The sequence below is a fragment of the Cygnus olor genome, chromosome 10 (assembly GCF_009769625.2).
Source record: "Cygnus olor isolate bCygOlo1 chromosome 10, bCygOlo1.pri.v2, whole genome shotgun sequence".
Lineage (NCBI taxonomy): Eukaryota > Metazoa > Chordata > Aves > Anseriformes > Anatidae > Cygnus > Cygnus olor.
Genome location: NC_049178.1, coordinates 8,471,967 through 8,488,199, shown reverse-complemented (window position 1 = coordinate 8,488,199; position 16,233 = coordinate 8,471,967). Strand labels below are relative to the sequence as shown.

At 48.2% G+C, this 16,233-nt stretch overlaps 1 protein-coding gene across 4 annotated transcripts in view; it reads left to right on the top strand.

Annotated features, from left to right (window-relative positions):
• The window catches only part of CACNA2D2 (calcium voltage-gated channel auxiliary subunit alpha2delta 2), a 194,932-nt gene that overhangs the window by 19,915 nt on the left and 158,784 nt on the right, over positions 1-16,233 (top strand). For all 4 annotated transcript variants that reach the window (XM_040568597.1, XM_040568595.1, XM_040568596.1 and 1 more), the window contains exon 2: positions 5,024-5,105. In XM_040568597.1, coding sequence (XP_040424531.1) covers positions 5,024-5,105 — 82 coding nt within the window. The remainder of the gene's footprint in view (positions 1-5,023; positions 5,106-16,233) is intronic.

Here is a 16,233-nt window from a genome sequence, read left to right as displayed (position 1 = left end):
AAAACTCCCCAGCTACCCTTCTTATTATATTGGAGTACTTTAGGGGGCATCAAACTGGGATCAGGAAGGATCTGGTAGGAGGTTTGCCACTGTTTTAGAAACATACCTTGCTGTAAGAATTGGAAAGACAACAGACAGGGTAAAGAAGCAGGCACAGAGGTTCGTGTTAGAGTTGAGGAAAACAAAGTAATTTGGTGATAGAGCTGAATGTGGAAAACATTCTTATTGTCTTTTCCCTTCGTGTTTCTTAAAGATCTGCCTTTGGATATAGTTTTGATATTAATTTGTCCTTTCCTTCCCTCCTATAATAATATCAAAGATCTTTTCTTATTACAGGGTAGGCCAGATGGCAGAGGGTGAATAACATCTTGACAAATTTTAAGAAAATTTGCCTGCTGGACTTGTCTTTCCAACCTCTCCTTTATAGAAACACCTGTGCACGTACTTTAAATAAAAAAGGAGTCATAAAATAAGTGTACATGGCTTGATAATGTCTGGAAGCATGGTCAGTAATTTATTTGGTTGTTTTGTAGGCAGTGGGTAGTCTCTGGAAGTTGTATCTTAAAATAAAAAAATACAAATAAAGCTTGTTTTTGCTCATCACGTAAATATTAGCTGCTGGGGGGGGCTTTACAGCCTAGGTATGTAAGTAATGAAGGAAACTCGGGGCAGGAAGTGTGCACATACACGCATGCACCTGTGTGCGCTGACACGTGTGCTGTTACAGGTAAGGATTAAGCATCTTGAAGGGCTAAGCCCATTATAAGAAGTTCCTGCACAGCAAAAATTAGACAACACAGTAATTAATAACTATTAGATAGCAATATTTGGGCACTGAACCAAAGTGTATGTATGAATCAGAGTGAAACATTCTTGGCTGAACACGCTACGTGAAGTGTAGACACTTGCACAGAACACCCTCTGAGTATAACTGGAGAAGCTTTGGGGCAGTATGTCTACTGAGCAGGTAGTTTTTTCCTCTGGTCCTTTCATGTTTGTATGAATCTTTCTCTTCTTTGGGCCAGGAAGGCAGCAAGAGAAAAGGATGGTGTCTCCTATTATTTGACTTTTTTTTTTTTAACATTCTCTCTTGCCCACAGCCAAGCAAGTGCTCTCCTTAGGCTGCTCCAAAAAAATACAAAAAAAAAAAATCTTCAAGCCCATACCTTGTTTTCTTTCCTCCCATTCCCCTTTCCCTGCGCCTCTGCCAGAGGCACCTGTGAGGGGCCAGGAGCTGCTCCAGGGGCCCTACCTGTGGGCCTGCCACGCGCGCTGCCCCAGCGGCAGCGGGATGATGGGGGGGATCGCGGAGCCTTGTGCAGGGGTCCCCGCAGCCGCTTGTCTCACCCAGGGCACCCCCAGCACAAGTAAGGGGCTCTGTGAGGGACGGCGAGGTGTGGGCGCTGTGGGTGCGATGCACTGCTTCCTGCCTGCTGGACGTGTCTCCTGTGCGATGCTTGTCGCAGTAAGTATTTTTGAAGCTCTGCTGCCTTTTTTTTAAGCCCATTTTATCTCATCTTTAGGAAAAATCAAATATGCAAATTATGAAATCAATTAGCATTTTTGTAGTTTTCTTTGGAGAGACAGAGATAAATGGTGTAGTGTTTCCAGAAATCATTTCTGTCCCTTGTTACATGTTGCAGAAGAGGTTGTAAAATATACAGGGGAAGGAAACAATTATTAGTTTTTTTAATGCAAGAGATAATAGCGTATGTCCTGAATATGCGCGGTCACGCTTATCCATATGGAGAGGCACTAGGTTGAAGGAGACCTCTGGAGAGCCTGGTCGAAGGCAGAGCCAGACAATGTGATGGGGTCATGGATCAGCTGTGTGGGTCCCTGCTGCAGAGGGGATGGGTTGGGGGGGCTGCCCGGCCACCTTGCCTGCCATTCCTGCCACGGACTCCAGCTCAGAGACCTTCTCCTCAGTACTGAGGCCCTGGAAGACCGGTCAGTTTAAAGGGGAGGTGGAGCACGTGGCTCATGCAGGGGGCCTCGTGGCTTCCCATGAGCGGAACTGCATCCAGGCCAGCGGCTTCCCAGCACGTGCATCAGCTGTTTTCTTGGTGCTTTATTGTAAATGCCACTTCACGGGAGCGGTAGGGGACTCCAGGCTGCGTGTTTTGAGGAGTTATCGCTCCTCGAGCCCTGTAATGCCACCTGAGGCGTGCAATAATGGCCCAGGAATGCAATGACTGTCATGTCTTATTGCTTACAGCTTCCATATGAGACACGCTTCAAAGCGAAATCTCCATGTTCATAATAGGCTATCAATTTCTTTACCCTCTTCATCCTTGCTACAGTCTTCTTCCGTAAAATTTGAAGTGCAGCGGCTGTGGGACAGAAACAAGAGGCAGAAGGTCAACGACGACAGAATAATAATGGGGTTTACGTATTTATTTTCTTTGCAAAGGCGGTTTTCAACCCAATGTATGGCAAGTGAGATGAAAACGCAAACTCAGGATGTGGCCTGAAGAATTCCAGTCATGGACATTGCTTGGGCTACGGGGATATGGCATTGGGTCAGATACGTGCAAAACCTTCGGCAAGTGGTGTGGGTAAAGGGGTGTGCTAGCTGGAAAAAAAATGCTCACTACCTGAAAAGCTGTCATATAACCATGCTTCTAGAAATCTGGCATCAACTATGCAGAAATCCCATGTTTTTTCACAGTGTAGTACACATTTATTTATGGTTAGTGGCTTCTAAAGGCTTACCAGGACTCTGAGAAACCACAGGTCAGTAAGGCTGAGAGCCAGGTAACGTAAGGCTGCACAGTTAAAGCAAGTTCCAGTCTTTCTCATGAATGAAAAATCTGGTGGCTTTTCCCTAAAATAGTGCTACTTTTTTGGGGGCAGGGGGCGGAATAAGTTGTAACGTTATTTTTGAACAAATCTGCTGACTAAGTTTAATTTTAAATCTGTCTGGTTGAGCACTCAGTGTCTCTCTTGCATATGCCAGCGGAATAATGCTGATGCCTCTGTCTTCCTGCATCCATAACCCTCTCTGAAGGCTTGGCTGGACACGATACTTGTGGGGATGTGAGCAGTTGTTAGTGTTGATGGATACAGGTCGAGATGGGCTGCAGTTTGTGTGTGACTTGGTGGTGTAGGTTCCTGGAGGGAGCTGGCACAGGCAAGTGTCACCGAGTGGCAGGATCGTACCCAGAGCTGGAAGCGAAGGGAAGGCGTCAGCTCCGTAAGTCCTCAGCAGGGATTCTTTGACCTGTGGGCTGAGTGTGGGCATATAATTGATTTATTTTTTTTGGCTTACTGGATAAACTGGGGGAAAAAAGAGCTCATAAAATCACTTGTGGTGCTTCAAGGCATATTTTAAAATGAATGACTTATATAGAAATAAATAATATGGGGGAAAAATACTTCAGTAGATTTATGAGTAACTTTGGCCAACCTGAATAAACCTTGGATAGCAAATAAAATGTTTGACTGGAGAGGGGGAAAAAATTCACCTCACCCAGCTCTGTTTGTGAGCCTTTGTCTTTACACTGACAGTCGCTAGGCTTTGCTTTCTCTCCTTTGGATGAAAGGTAGGCTTGCTGGCTTCTATACCCGTCATCTTGCGTGCATTTCCTCTCCTCGCCAGTAAAGCTCCAAAGGAAAAAGACAATGTCACCTCTGCAGAAATGTTAGAAATGAAGTAAGTTATGCTGGTAAATGCTGAAGATTTGGAGCGTGCGGTTAAATTTTGGTTTCATCCATAGCCTCTGTTGTTATTAGCTGGCCTGTGTAGCAGTCTGCTGGTCCCTCCTGTCTGCCTTTTGTCTCCTTGCTTCCCACCAGTGATGCTTCAGCCCTGCTTCGAGTGTCGAGTTGATGGTTGTTTCTGCTCTGGTATTTTTGCCTAGCTTGCTCCATTTCAGGACAACGCTGTATAATTAGGAGTCCTCTGTGTACTTGCTTCTTAGTTGTTTCTTTGCTTCTTGACCTCCAGGAAAGCCTCTCCAGTGGCTTCGCAGGGCTGAGGAGTGCACGTACACTGTCTGGGGAACTTCTCTTGGTGTGAAGAGTGAAAACATTCTGTGAACTGATGGAAAGAGCAAAAACCCCGAGCTGCTCTGCTCCCTCCCAGCTTCTCCTTGCCCATGCAATCCCTTTGTCATGATGCTGGCCTTACCTTCTGTCCCTGTTATTCCTTCGCTACTTGGTCCGTTGCTGCGTTTAGGGACGAATGTTGCTGTGGAGAAAGCGCCGGCTGTGGTAACGAGTGGGGTAGAGGCAATCCAGCATCACTCTTTGAGGCCAGATGGGAGATTTGACGTTTGCGTGGCCAGGGGCTGGAGTCTGGAAATCTCATTAAAAGGAGGAGGGTTATCGAGTTCTGGGGCTTTAGGAGAGTGGTTTTGCTGTTGCTTTAACTTGATGTCATTGCTGTAAGCGAAAATCTGTGTGGCTGACTATGCAGGGGTATCGTGCGTGTCGGAAGGATTGCTGTGCAGGGGTCGGGATGGAGGGACCGAGGAGGTCCCCACAGGGGATCTGGCAGTCACTGCCAGGCTCAGCTGGCACTGCACCGAGGCCCGAAGCAGCCCCTACATGCCGCAGCAGTGATCTGTTGCTGCGCTGGGACGGGCGCCTCTCGTCCTGCATCCCTGCTGCAGCAGCGAGCTGTCTTCTGCAGCGGGCGCCGCAGCACTTTGACCTCCTTCATCGCTCCGGGCTTAAGTAATTAGCTACTGCAACCGTTAATATACGAAGGAAAAAAAAATACACTTTGCAATTTTTGTTGTACTGCTTCTTCCCTCTTCTCTCTGCGACGCCTTCTGCATACGTTGTTTTGGAGTCCTGAAGCTTATAACCTGCCCCAGCCGTAGCTCTCAGAAGCCAAGAAGTTCTTGGTATTCTGCCCGCACCCGGTGCTGCAGGAACAGAGCAGTTAACTTAGCTGAGGGCACTGATTTCCTCCCTCTCCCTTTAATTACCTTGCTTATCTACTGAGTGTCAGGGCTCTGACTTTCTCTCTTTCTTTCTCTCCCTTTCCTCCTCTCGTTCTCTCTGTCTCTTGCAGTATGCAGTACTGGGCCAGAAGGCTGGAGCAGGAGATTGATGGAGTGATGAGGATATTTGGTGGAGTCCAGCAGCTCAGAGGGGTAAGCTGTCCGTCTTTTACCTGTGCTGCCTTCCTCATAGCAATGAACGTTCTCATCTGCAGAAATCACCTGTGTGAATACTTGCAGCAAGTCACCTCTCAGCTCACTCCATGTGCAGGGGCATGGCTGGCTGTGCTTCTGGTTGCAAGTTGATTCGATGTCTTCATCAAGTGTGTGGCTGTGCGTGTGTTTTGCATCTGTCTGTTTCTCTAAGGCTGCATGTCACTGCTGTCTGAGCATGTACCTGTGTTTCTATACGGCACACTAACTGCATCTTCCACCCAGCTGTTCCTCCAGGGACTGAAGGTAGTTTAATTTGTGTTTTAGTTCCAAACTTCGTTGACAAAGAAGGAAGCGTTCAAAGGATAATTTTGACTAGCTGTTGAAAGTTCTGCGTTTTTGAATATAGATTGCAGGTAAAGCTGTAGCTCCTGGCTTCTGTCTTCAGGTGCCACAGAACAGAATGGATGCCGTCCCCTGCCTCCTGCTCCCACCTCTGGCTTAGCGCGGGGCCTGGCTGCAGCAGGTGGCAGGAGCCGGATCTGTCGCACGTCCTGGCGGCGATGGCTCGGAGCTGGGCTGGGGCAGTGACAGAAGGATTTTGTTGTGCTCTGTGAGACTTGTGGTGCAAAGGGTCTTTAGGATCCCACTGGGTTCCCCTTCCCAGCACTGTTGTCAAGCTTAGCTATTTTGAAATGGAGTAAATTGAAATTAGGGTGACAACACTAAACAAATTAGTTGAAATTCGGGTGAAAAAACATGGAGGGCACTTGTATTTTCTCATGGCAGTGGCATGTTCTTCTTAAAAGCCAGTGGTTTGTGGGTCTCACTTTCTTACACCAGTAGCTGTACTGGTTTCAACAGAGTTGTTCATATTCTATACTGTTGGTTGTAATCCATTGTCTAAACGCAGAAGTTGCACTGGTTTCTTTTAAATGCATTTTAAAATGAGTTTAATTGAAGGCTTGCAAAACTCTTCATAATTCATCCATTCATTTACATTCATATTTGAGCTTCAGAATGGTTTATCTGGGTTTCGTTTGCATTCGTTTCCCTGGAACTGATACAAACTTCATGTGCAGCGTGGAGAGCATGTACACCATTTTGGTTTTACCAAATCTTTTTGATTGTATTTGTGTATTTGCGCAGTGCAGCTTGCATGTTGGCAAGGTGTTAGAATCAGAGCCGAGGATGCAAATTTTCCAGGCAGTGCATAGGCACAACAGGCACCATACTCTTTAGCAGAGCACATTAAAAAAAAAAAAAGCTACTACACTTTGTAAATGTCTTCTCTTACAATTTATTCTTATTAGCTTTGATTTTGCTCCTTTGCATGTTAAATAGGTATATCATGTAATTTTTTTAATGCTGTAATTAAATAGAAATTACACCTCCAATTTGCCAGCACTTGACTCCTATTGGCCAGTCAGTCAATTACAGGTAAGAGAGCTTCCCACTTTTTCTGCTTAATTCTTCTGGTAGAACATAGTGCATCACTGTAGTGGATTAACACAAGATAAACTGACATCAGAAGGACTGAAGTTTTTGTTTTTTTCTTAACTTTTTTTTGGAACCTTCCTCTGAAGTGAGGAGCTGTGCACAGTTACTGTATCTGTTGAATGCATAGACCACCAGAAGCCAAGAAATAAGCTACTGAAAATTCTAACACGCAGCTGTTAAAACACCAGTAAAGCCTAGTGGAGGCTTTCTGTGGGTCTCCTTGGGGGAACTCGGGATGTGGAGTTCAGGTTTGATTCGTAAATGGAATATTGAGTGAATTACACTTCTCATAAAGACCGCGTTACTTGCTAATGCTAATGTGGAATTACATGGAGTGCTTCATCCTGAAGAACTCAGAGCTGTACTCACAGCAAGTCCTCTTACCGCACAGGTGTGCCTGGGTTGCAGTATGGGAAGTGCTTAATGTCATAGTGGCACTGTAACCCACTTGGGGGCATGAATTTAAAAAAATAAATCCCTATTCTGCTGCAACCATGGTGGAAATCTAGTGGGTGGCAATGAATTTGTAGGGTTGGAACTCAGTCTGTGTTTGTAAAGGGCACTGCGTGGGCATGACCTGGACGAGCTTCACCAACATGGAGGTGTGCAAGCAGGATGAAGGGTACCAAGCTGCAAAGCTGCTTTCTGAGAAAGAGCAAGAGCTGGAAGCACCCACTGGGATTGCTCAGGAAGGTTTATCATAAAGGAGGAATAGCTCTGTTTGGGGCAAGGAGGAGTAAGGCAAATGGGGCAGGTAGGTCCTGGAAGCAGAGCCTGATTTTAGCCAAAGCTTGCTCATGTTGTTTGGTTTGCTGCATTAGTCTGGGACATTCCAAGTGTCTGCAGAGTCCCTTGGGCTATGCAGTGCATAGGGAGGGGTATTAGAGGTGGGGCAGAGCTCCGGTGTCGCAGAAGACCAAACTGGTCCTTCTGAAGCCAGGAGCCTGTGGCACTGGCAGCGGGACGCGCTCGTGCAGCCTGGGAGCACTGGGGATGGTGCTGTGCCAGGCATGGAGCTTCCCTGCTCAGCTGGGGCCCGGCTGGCATTGTGACAGACTGGTGAATGATAATGAAATACCCTCCTTAAGGTTTTGTCAGGTGTACTTATACTTTTTCTTGAGTTGCTGTGAGTGGATGTGGACCTGCTCTTCGGTTATTGACTGAAATCGTATAACTGTTGTGGCATATGAGGCATGAAATTTATTGTCAGAAATATGGTGTCCGGGAACATAATGGTGCTGAATATTTTGTCTTGCTGGAGTGCTGCCCACCCAAGAAGGGTTTTTATTTTAACTCTGAAGTAATTTCTTAGAGGTGGGGTACTAAGCATCAGATGTCGCTGCTTTGCTCCCCTCGTGCAGGTTGAAGAGGCAGTCATCTTGTGCTTCTGGGGAGATTATCCAAGCTTACTCCTTTCAGATGTTTCTCTGCTGGAGCAGAGTGCTTTTCTGTGGCAATTAGAGGAGGGTGAGAAGCTCTGAGATGCAACAGGGTCATGCCAGGGGGCTTGCCTTTCAGGTGTGAGACACCTCCTTGCTTCTCTCCTTGAAGTCCAGACCTTGAAAACATGTAAGTGCAAATGTCGCCACACGTACATCTGAATGCTGTAGGGAGGACTGACCTTGCTGAACTGATTCCCTGCACAGTGGAGTTGATGCTTGTGGTACAGCATTGTGTTCATTGGCTGGCCGGTTCCTCCAGGCATGCCTCAAAGCAAATCCCAGCATGTGGAGAGATGAGGGCGTGCTGCCTTTCTTCCCTGTCCTCGCTGCCCTCGTGGATCACCAGAAATAGAGAGCAGAAATCTGTACAAATATAACTGGCTGGCACAACGATATGTGGAACCATAAACTACTATCTAAAGAGGATGAAATTCTTCAAATAACTTTATTCTACGGTAATGAATATTACACTAAAAACCCAGTTCCCTGACTTCTATCTTTTTCTTAGTGACCTTCTCCATGACTGCGGTGGACTCTTCATTACTTTGTAGGACAAAAAATGTTTGGTTTTGGCATTTCCTGCTACAGTACACCAAATTTCTGTTTCTTCCAGTATTTTGGCACAAGTAAATGTTGTTCACTTTTGACCAAAGTCAATGAGTTTGCTATTTTTCCAGTGCTTATGCTGCAAAACGCAGCATCTATAAGAAGGGTTGTAAGGAGGACCCGGGGGAACTACAGGCCTGTCAGCCTGACCTCAGTGCCAGGAAAGGTGATGGAACAGGTCATCTTGAATGTAATCAGGCGGCATGTTCAGGACAACCTGGGGATCAGGCCCAGCCATCATAGGTTCATGAAAGGCAAGTCCTGTCTGACCAACCTCATCTTCTTTGACCGGGTGACTCGCCTGGTGGATGAGGGAAAGGCTGTTGACATTGTCTACCTACACTTCAGCATGGCCTTTGACATGGTATCCCACAGCATTCTCCTGGAGAAGCTGGCAGCCCGTGGCTTGGACAGGTACACGCTTTGCTGGGTTAAAAACTGGCTGCACAGCCAGGCCCAGAGAGTGATGGTGAACAGAGTGAAATCCAGCTGGTGACCGGTCACCAGTGGTGTTCCCCAGGGGTCGGTGTTGGGGCCCGTCCTCTTTAATATCTTTATTGATGATTTGGATGAGGGAATTGAGTGCACCCTCAGTAAACCTGCAGACAACACCAAGCTCGGGAAAGTGTTGATCTGCCGCAGGGTAGGAAGGCCCTGCAGAGGGACCTGGACAGGACGGGTCGATGGGCAGAGGCCAATGGGATGGGGTTCAACAAGGCCAAGTGCCGGGTCCTGCACTTTGGCCACAACAACCCCATGCAGCGCTACAGGCTGGGGGCAGAGTGGCTGGAAAGCTGTGCAGAGGAAAAGGATCTGGGGGTGCTGGTTGATGCTCACCTGGACATGAGCCAGCAGTGTGCCCAGGGGGCCAAGAAGGCCAACAGCATCCTGGTTAGTGTCAGGAATAGTGCAGCCAGCAGGGCCAGGGAGGTGATCGTCCCCCTGTACTCTGCTCTGGTGAGGCCGCACCTCGAGTGCTGTGTTCAGCTTTGGGCCCCAAGAAGGACATTGAGGTCCTGGAGCGTGTCTAGAGAAGGGCTATGAAGCTGGTGAAGGGCCTGGGACACAAGTCCTATGGGGAGTGGCTGAGGGCACTGGGAGTGTTTAGTCTGGAGAAGAGGAGGCTCAGGGGAGACCTTATTGCTCTCTGCAGCTACCTGAAAGGAAGGTGTGGGGAGCTGGGGGTCGGCCTCTTCTCACAGGTAACTAGTGATAGGACTAGAGGGAATGGCCTCAAGTTGTGTCAGGGGAGGTTCAGGTTGGAGATGAGGAGACATTTCTTCTCAGAAAGAGCGGTCAGGCATTGGGACGGGTTGCCCAGGGAGGTGGTGGAGTCACCATCCCTGGGGGTGTTTAAGGAAAGGTTGGACGTGGTGCTTGGGGACATGGTTTAGTGGGTGACACTGGTGTTAGGGTGATGGTTGGACCAGATGATCTTGTAGGTCTTTTCCAACCTGAACGATTGTGATTCTAAAACCCACTGCAGGGCAGACTGTGTTTGAGAGTGCTGAGGCGGGATGAACAACGTGCAGTGCAGATTTGGGGCTGGTGCTGGGCATGGGTCTCTGCACTGCTGTTGCCATGCCTCTCTGTGTCCCTTCGCAAATCCATCCACAGGCCTGATGCTGGAGCTCTGCTGCTTCCATCCTGTGCTGGTGCAGCATGCCCTGGCTTACTGGTGCGTCCTACTGTGCTGGTGCTTGTGGTGGGACCAGCCAAAGCCACCACCTGGGGTTGTTGTGAGCTTCCTTTGGTGCAGAGTGGGCTGAGGCTGCCAGTCTCCTTTTGCTTGTTACCTAAATTGTTAGATCCTGTGTCTCCTGAAGTGAGCAGCTAGCTCGTCAGACCTCCTCCTCCTCCTCAGCATCTTTTATCTGTGGCTGCCTGTTAATGGGCTAGTTTCTTTGAAAATTACTGAGGAAACCAAAGCCTTCACAATAGTTGGGGAAAAAACTAAGCTGTGTAAGTGCTGAGCTCCCTTCCTGCACTTTTCTGTGCCTTTCCCAGTTTCGCAGGAAGGCGTTAGCAGGAGCAGGTGGGTAGCAGAGCTGGGTCTGTCTGTGGCTTGGATGAGCAGAGCTAATGGGCCACTTTGAAGTCCAACCAGCTGTTTTTGTAACCACGTTCCCTCTTCCCTAGGGAGGTCAGAGGCAGTGCTTGGATCCGCCTCACCTGCATATGAGCGCGTGCTGGCAGGGGGGTGCGGGTGTTGCTGGGTTTAGCTTCTGATGGCACTGAGGGAACACCCGGTCCGTAAAAGTCCAGATGGCCCTCCAGGGCTCTGCTGCAAGTGCTATGGCAGAAGTGGATGGACTTTGTCCTTGTAATCAACATTTCATTTTACTTGAGTGCATTTTCATTTCTTTATCTTCTGTTCTCGCTTGCTACCTTATGCTGTTTTCTCAGCTTTGTTTTTGCCAGTTTGGCATCTCTGCCTGGCAGCAGTGCTGCAGTTCATTGATCTGGTCTCTAGCGAAAGGGGAGGACAAATCCTGCTGGCTGGGGCTGGGGGCACAGAGACCAGGGTCTGTGCAGGTATCCCCACACCATTGTCTGCCTCACAGCAGCTGCCTGTCCCTTCTGCTCAGCACTCCTCTGTTTCACCTCTGGTTTTCAAAATGTGGCCATCTTTGAGTTGAGGCAGCCACAGGTGAGGAACTGTGGTTGAGCCCTGCAAAAACAAGAACTTGGTTAAAAAAAAAAAAAAACAAAAGCACAACCCCACCACATACAAGTAGAGTTCTGGCTTGGATCTGAAGAGCTGAAGCAGCATCCACCTCAAACACTGCTGCAGTCGCTTGCAGTAGCTCCCCTCCTGTGATGGGGTCTCTGCACTGCCAAGCGTTTCACGTGGCTGCGGGAGCACAGCCCCTACAAAACTGCTGGTACAGAGCTAGCGTTGTCTTAATGCCAGCACTGGGAGGTAAGATGCTACTATCAAAGGGGCTGCAAAGGTTTTCTCTTCACCTTTTTGATCTCGGCTAACTATTGGCATAATAGTAATGTAGCCTAGGTCTTCCTAGGAGATGTGTCATGCCTGTTCTGCTCACTCTTGTTATCCCTGGGTATAGAAACAGTTACTCAGTTGTTCAGTAGGCATGGACAATTTGGGCAGTGTTTATGGTACCTTTTAAATGAACCCTGTTAGAGAGTCGCTGCACTGTGCTCTGCATGCACTGAGGAATGCGTCTGTTCTGTGCAGCTGCTGGGTAGGGCAGGCCCTGAGAGGAGGGCAGAGCTCTGCTCCTTGGACACGTGAGCCTCGTGGCAGAGTTGGGAGTGGGATGCCAGCCTCCCGAGACTCAGTCCAGCACCACGATGTGCAGACTGGACTGCAGGACTCTGCAGCAGAGCACACCCGACTGTTTCCTTTTGAGATGTCCACCTCCTGCTGCAGGCTGGGGAGAAGCAGAGCCTGACGCCTGTGTTGTGTGCTTGGGGCAGAGAGGAGGGGTCCGAGGGCAGAGCCCGCGCGTGTCTGCCTGGTGCTCGTTGTTCTTCTCCCCGTCTCCCCCCAGCCCACTTCTGCACGCTGTTGCTGTGCTCTCCCCGTGCTTGATAAGAGGAAGTGCGCGATGCCAGATAAACGCGTTCCCGTTCCAAACAGCTTGGGTTTATTTTAATCTGCCTGGGCCGTTCATCAGCCTCAGCACTGCTCAGCACCGGCCATGCAAGGAGGGGCATTTCAACGTGCTCATCCGTGCGGCAGCTTGGTTCGGGAAGGGAGATTCTCCCTCACCCTTTGTGCAGGCTGGTGCCTTCCACTGCCAGCCCCATGCACCCATTGTCTTACTTTTCCCCTCTTCCTCCCTGCGAGAACCACATTGCATCCATACTGGAAGGGAAGATGTCAGGGAAACATATGCTGCAGCTTTTTGTACATTTGCATAATTTGAGTAACGTGCATGAATAATTTATAGCTGCACGTGGCCCTGCCCCGAGCCACCGTGCCCGTGCTGTGCGTGGCCAGGCTGCTGCCGACATAGGAGCCCTGCTTTGAGAGAGCAGACATACTTGGCAGAGGAAGATGAGGCTTATGGTTGTAGGGGAAGGGCAGGCTGGAAGTCTGAGGCTAAAAGGCCTTTGGGCTAGTCTCACCCGCGCTGTTTCATGGAGCCTGACTCTGGCAGTCAGTAGCAGCAGCAAACCATTGCCCAGGCACCGTCCCGCTGTCCGCCAGCTCTTAGGTGCGCGAGTTCTCAGACTGGAAAGCTGAGAGTGCCAGGTGGGTTTTCTAAAGGAGTGGACTGGGTGGTCGAAAAGGGGTTTTTATGCTCTAGTGAATTTTAGTTTAAACTATATTTGGTCCTTCCCAATTATTTGAAACCTTTGGCTGGAAAGCAGAGCGCAAAGGGGAAGGAGGTGCAGGCACGCATGCATACTGGCTCATCGGTGTTACCCACTGGGAAACTGAGGCAGGTGGTCAAGCTGCCCGAGGCCACGTAACAAACATGTGGTGTGGCCCGGGCCGCTCTCCATCAGGTGTACAGCATATGTCCTGAGGGGGATGTGTGTGGAGGGGTAACAGGCACAGAAGCAGTCCTTAAAGCCCTCGCTTTGAACCTTTTCACTCTACAGAATTACTCCGGAAAGATAATATACTTGCAGTTAGTTGGTGAGTTAGCAAAAGCAGAGGGGATTGCTGCTGAGTTTTATGGAGTCATTTCTGATTTATACTGCTGTCAGCGACAAGTGAAACGAGCCCAGTATTCAACAGACTGATGTTCAGGTGCGCACGCTCCTGAGTGTGCTTCTCTGCACGTTGGGTCCAAAAACGCACCCGACGTACTTCTCCAGTCCGCAGCCACGTGGGTGCGATCCTCATGAATATTCAGCAAACTGCTGCAGTTGGTGGTGTTGCCATTATGCAGCCGTGTGAAGCCTTGGGGACGATGAGACCTTGGTTAACGTTTCCAGAGATGTCTTGGCCTGGTTGTCCTGCCCCTAGCCGGAGGAGGCTGTGTGGTCCTCACACCCTTACCTGTTCAAAACCAACAGGCAAAATCTAGACCAGCCCTACCGGAATGCAAAATGAATAATTAGGTGGAGATCATCAAAGTTTGCTGCTTTACAAACAGACATAGATTATTCTTTAATGGAAAGTTAATTGTTTTATTGTTCTCTCCAGATGGTTCTTTTCCCTTTCATTCCCAGGGGAATTGATGTAGCCTGGGATTCAGTCTCCTGTGAGTGGAGCTGGTAACCAAAAATGTAACTCCATCACAGGTCAAGATAGAAAATAAAATATGTATGTGTGTTCCATCATAGCTTCAGGTTTTAGACATTATTTATAGGCTGCGGGTGGTCCTGTGGTTCTCTCCCTGGTAGGTTGGTGGGGCCAGCACTTGGGATCGGACTCTGCCGAATCCCATGTTCCTTGCAGCTGATCAGGCGCTTCCAAATGCTGGACTGCAGAGCAGCCTGTGTTGAAATGTGCAGCTGCACTAAAAGCTTTAGGGAAGGAAACTGTTGTTAGATATTCAGGGTTATTGTATGGGGGAAGCAATACAATGTCATTTCTCTGTCATTCTGTACGAAGCAATGAAGGAGGGCTGGAAAGGTGGGGGAGAACACAGCAGAGGTGAGCTTTCAAAGGCCCATTTGTGGTTTTTGTTTTAGTGTGGCTTAAGCCTGGTAAACTGCAGGTGCAGTCTTGCATGTTAAGTGAGCATGTTTACTGTTTCTCATTACAACAGATTACCTTTGACACCTGATGTGAATAACTTGAATGGCACCCTTATTTCAAACACCCAGCTGTGCTGCCCTATTGGCCCGCAATGATTCTGCTGGTTTTGTTACTTATATCCTTCTAATTATTTAGAGTCAAAATACTGCTAGAAGGGGGGAGAGAGATAGCGGAGTGTGATATTAGACCAGCCTGTTCTCATTGAAAATCCTGGTGATCTGCTTACATCGGAGAGCTTTACTCAAAGGCTGAGGATGTCAGGAAGGTGAGCAGGTGAAGGAAGGAGATGAAGCAGGAAGGCGATGCTGAGGTTATGGATTCTTGTTTTCCTTCTGTTGCTCTCTTGGGCTGAGTAGCTCCAACTGACACAAGTGCAGCATCTCCTTGTTCTGATACATTCGGGGGGGGGGAGGGTTCTGTTTCGCCTTTGGGGATTTTTATTTGTCTGGTGCTTTTGATTCAGTTACTCATGGGGCTTCTGGTTTTACTGTTTGTTTTTTTAATTGACCTTTCATACCTGTAAGCATCTGGGACAGATGTCTTTGTTCAGCACCTACCACAACCAACAGCGTCATGTTCTGGGGGCACTGACCATAGTATACACATTAAATAAGAGTGCGGAGAAAAACCTGGTCTGAATGAAACATGGGATTTCTCTGTGCAAAGAGATGCTGTGAATTAGAGGCACGGCTGTTTCTACCGGGGCAGTTCCCTAAATGCCCAGGTGATTCCTTGGACGATGGGTGGCAGGATGTAGGTGCTTGTACATGTCAGAGAAGCCACTCTAGGGACTGTGTAAGCAGTAGCATTAATTCTCGTCCGTTGGATGCCCAAGCAAAGCCTCCGCTTGTCGCTAGGAGGAAGGGAGCAGGTTTTCTGTTCCCTGCTGGGACTGTAAGGCCAGGTAAATAGAGAAGGAGGAGACAGCAGGGGGTTATGTGATATTGACGGGGTTATGTTATATTGAAGAGCATACGATATTGTAATGATAAATGTTGGGTTACTCTTTAAAACAAGTAGGCCATTGAACATACTGTGGCTGGTGAACAGAAGGAAAGAAAGGTGGATTTATTCCTGGTTCTTCTAAAGATCAGTTACACTGGAAAACTCGCTTCACTGCTCTGCATGCTGTCATTTTAAATTCTGAAAGTTCTTTCATTCTGTTTATCAAGAATGACGCTGGACCTGAGGTTAGGGACCTGGGATCTTCTAAGGAGCCTCAGTTCCAGGTTCCCCTGGCACTGATTAGGTTGGGCCTTATGGTACTGCTTGTGGGGAGCATCAACAGTTGCTTGTTTCTTGCCCTAGCAGGGTGAACCTAGGGTGCTCAAGACAATGTGTTTAAAATTCAACCTGACTTTTGTCCTGTGCCCCTTCTGCAGAGCATTAGCATTTTGGAAAATCACGTTCTTCCTTCCTTTTGTAGTGGGGGAAGAGATGGCTGCTTTACATCTGGTGATAACAGACATGAGGTATATACACAGAGAGCATTCGCAGCATCAAAACAGCATATGTCTGATTCTGAGTATAAATGATAGCTCCAGTATATTCTTATACTCCGAGTCTCGTTGTTCATTGAAAAAGAAATCATAGCATGATAATACCATGCTTACATCTAGTGCATTTCATGGCTGATTATTAAAATTACTTGCAAACAAGTTCGCTCTCGCTTCCCAATATAGGAAAGGAAAACATTAGTCTGTACGCTGTAAGTAGGTAAATTGAGGCTTAGACGAGGGAAATCCCTACTCTGCACACTGAGTCTGATGGAGGGCTGGGAAGGGAACCTGGGAATCCCGACTCAAAGACTTGTCTTCCTTAATAACTGTTCAGTTTGTCACCTCTGGCTCATTACTACATCTATCAGCACTGAGCAATGGATCCTAGGAAATAC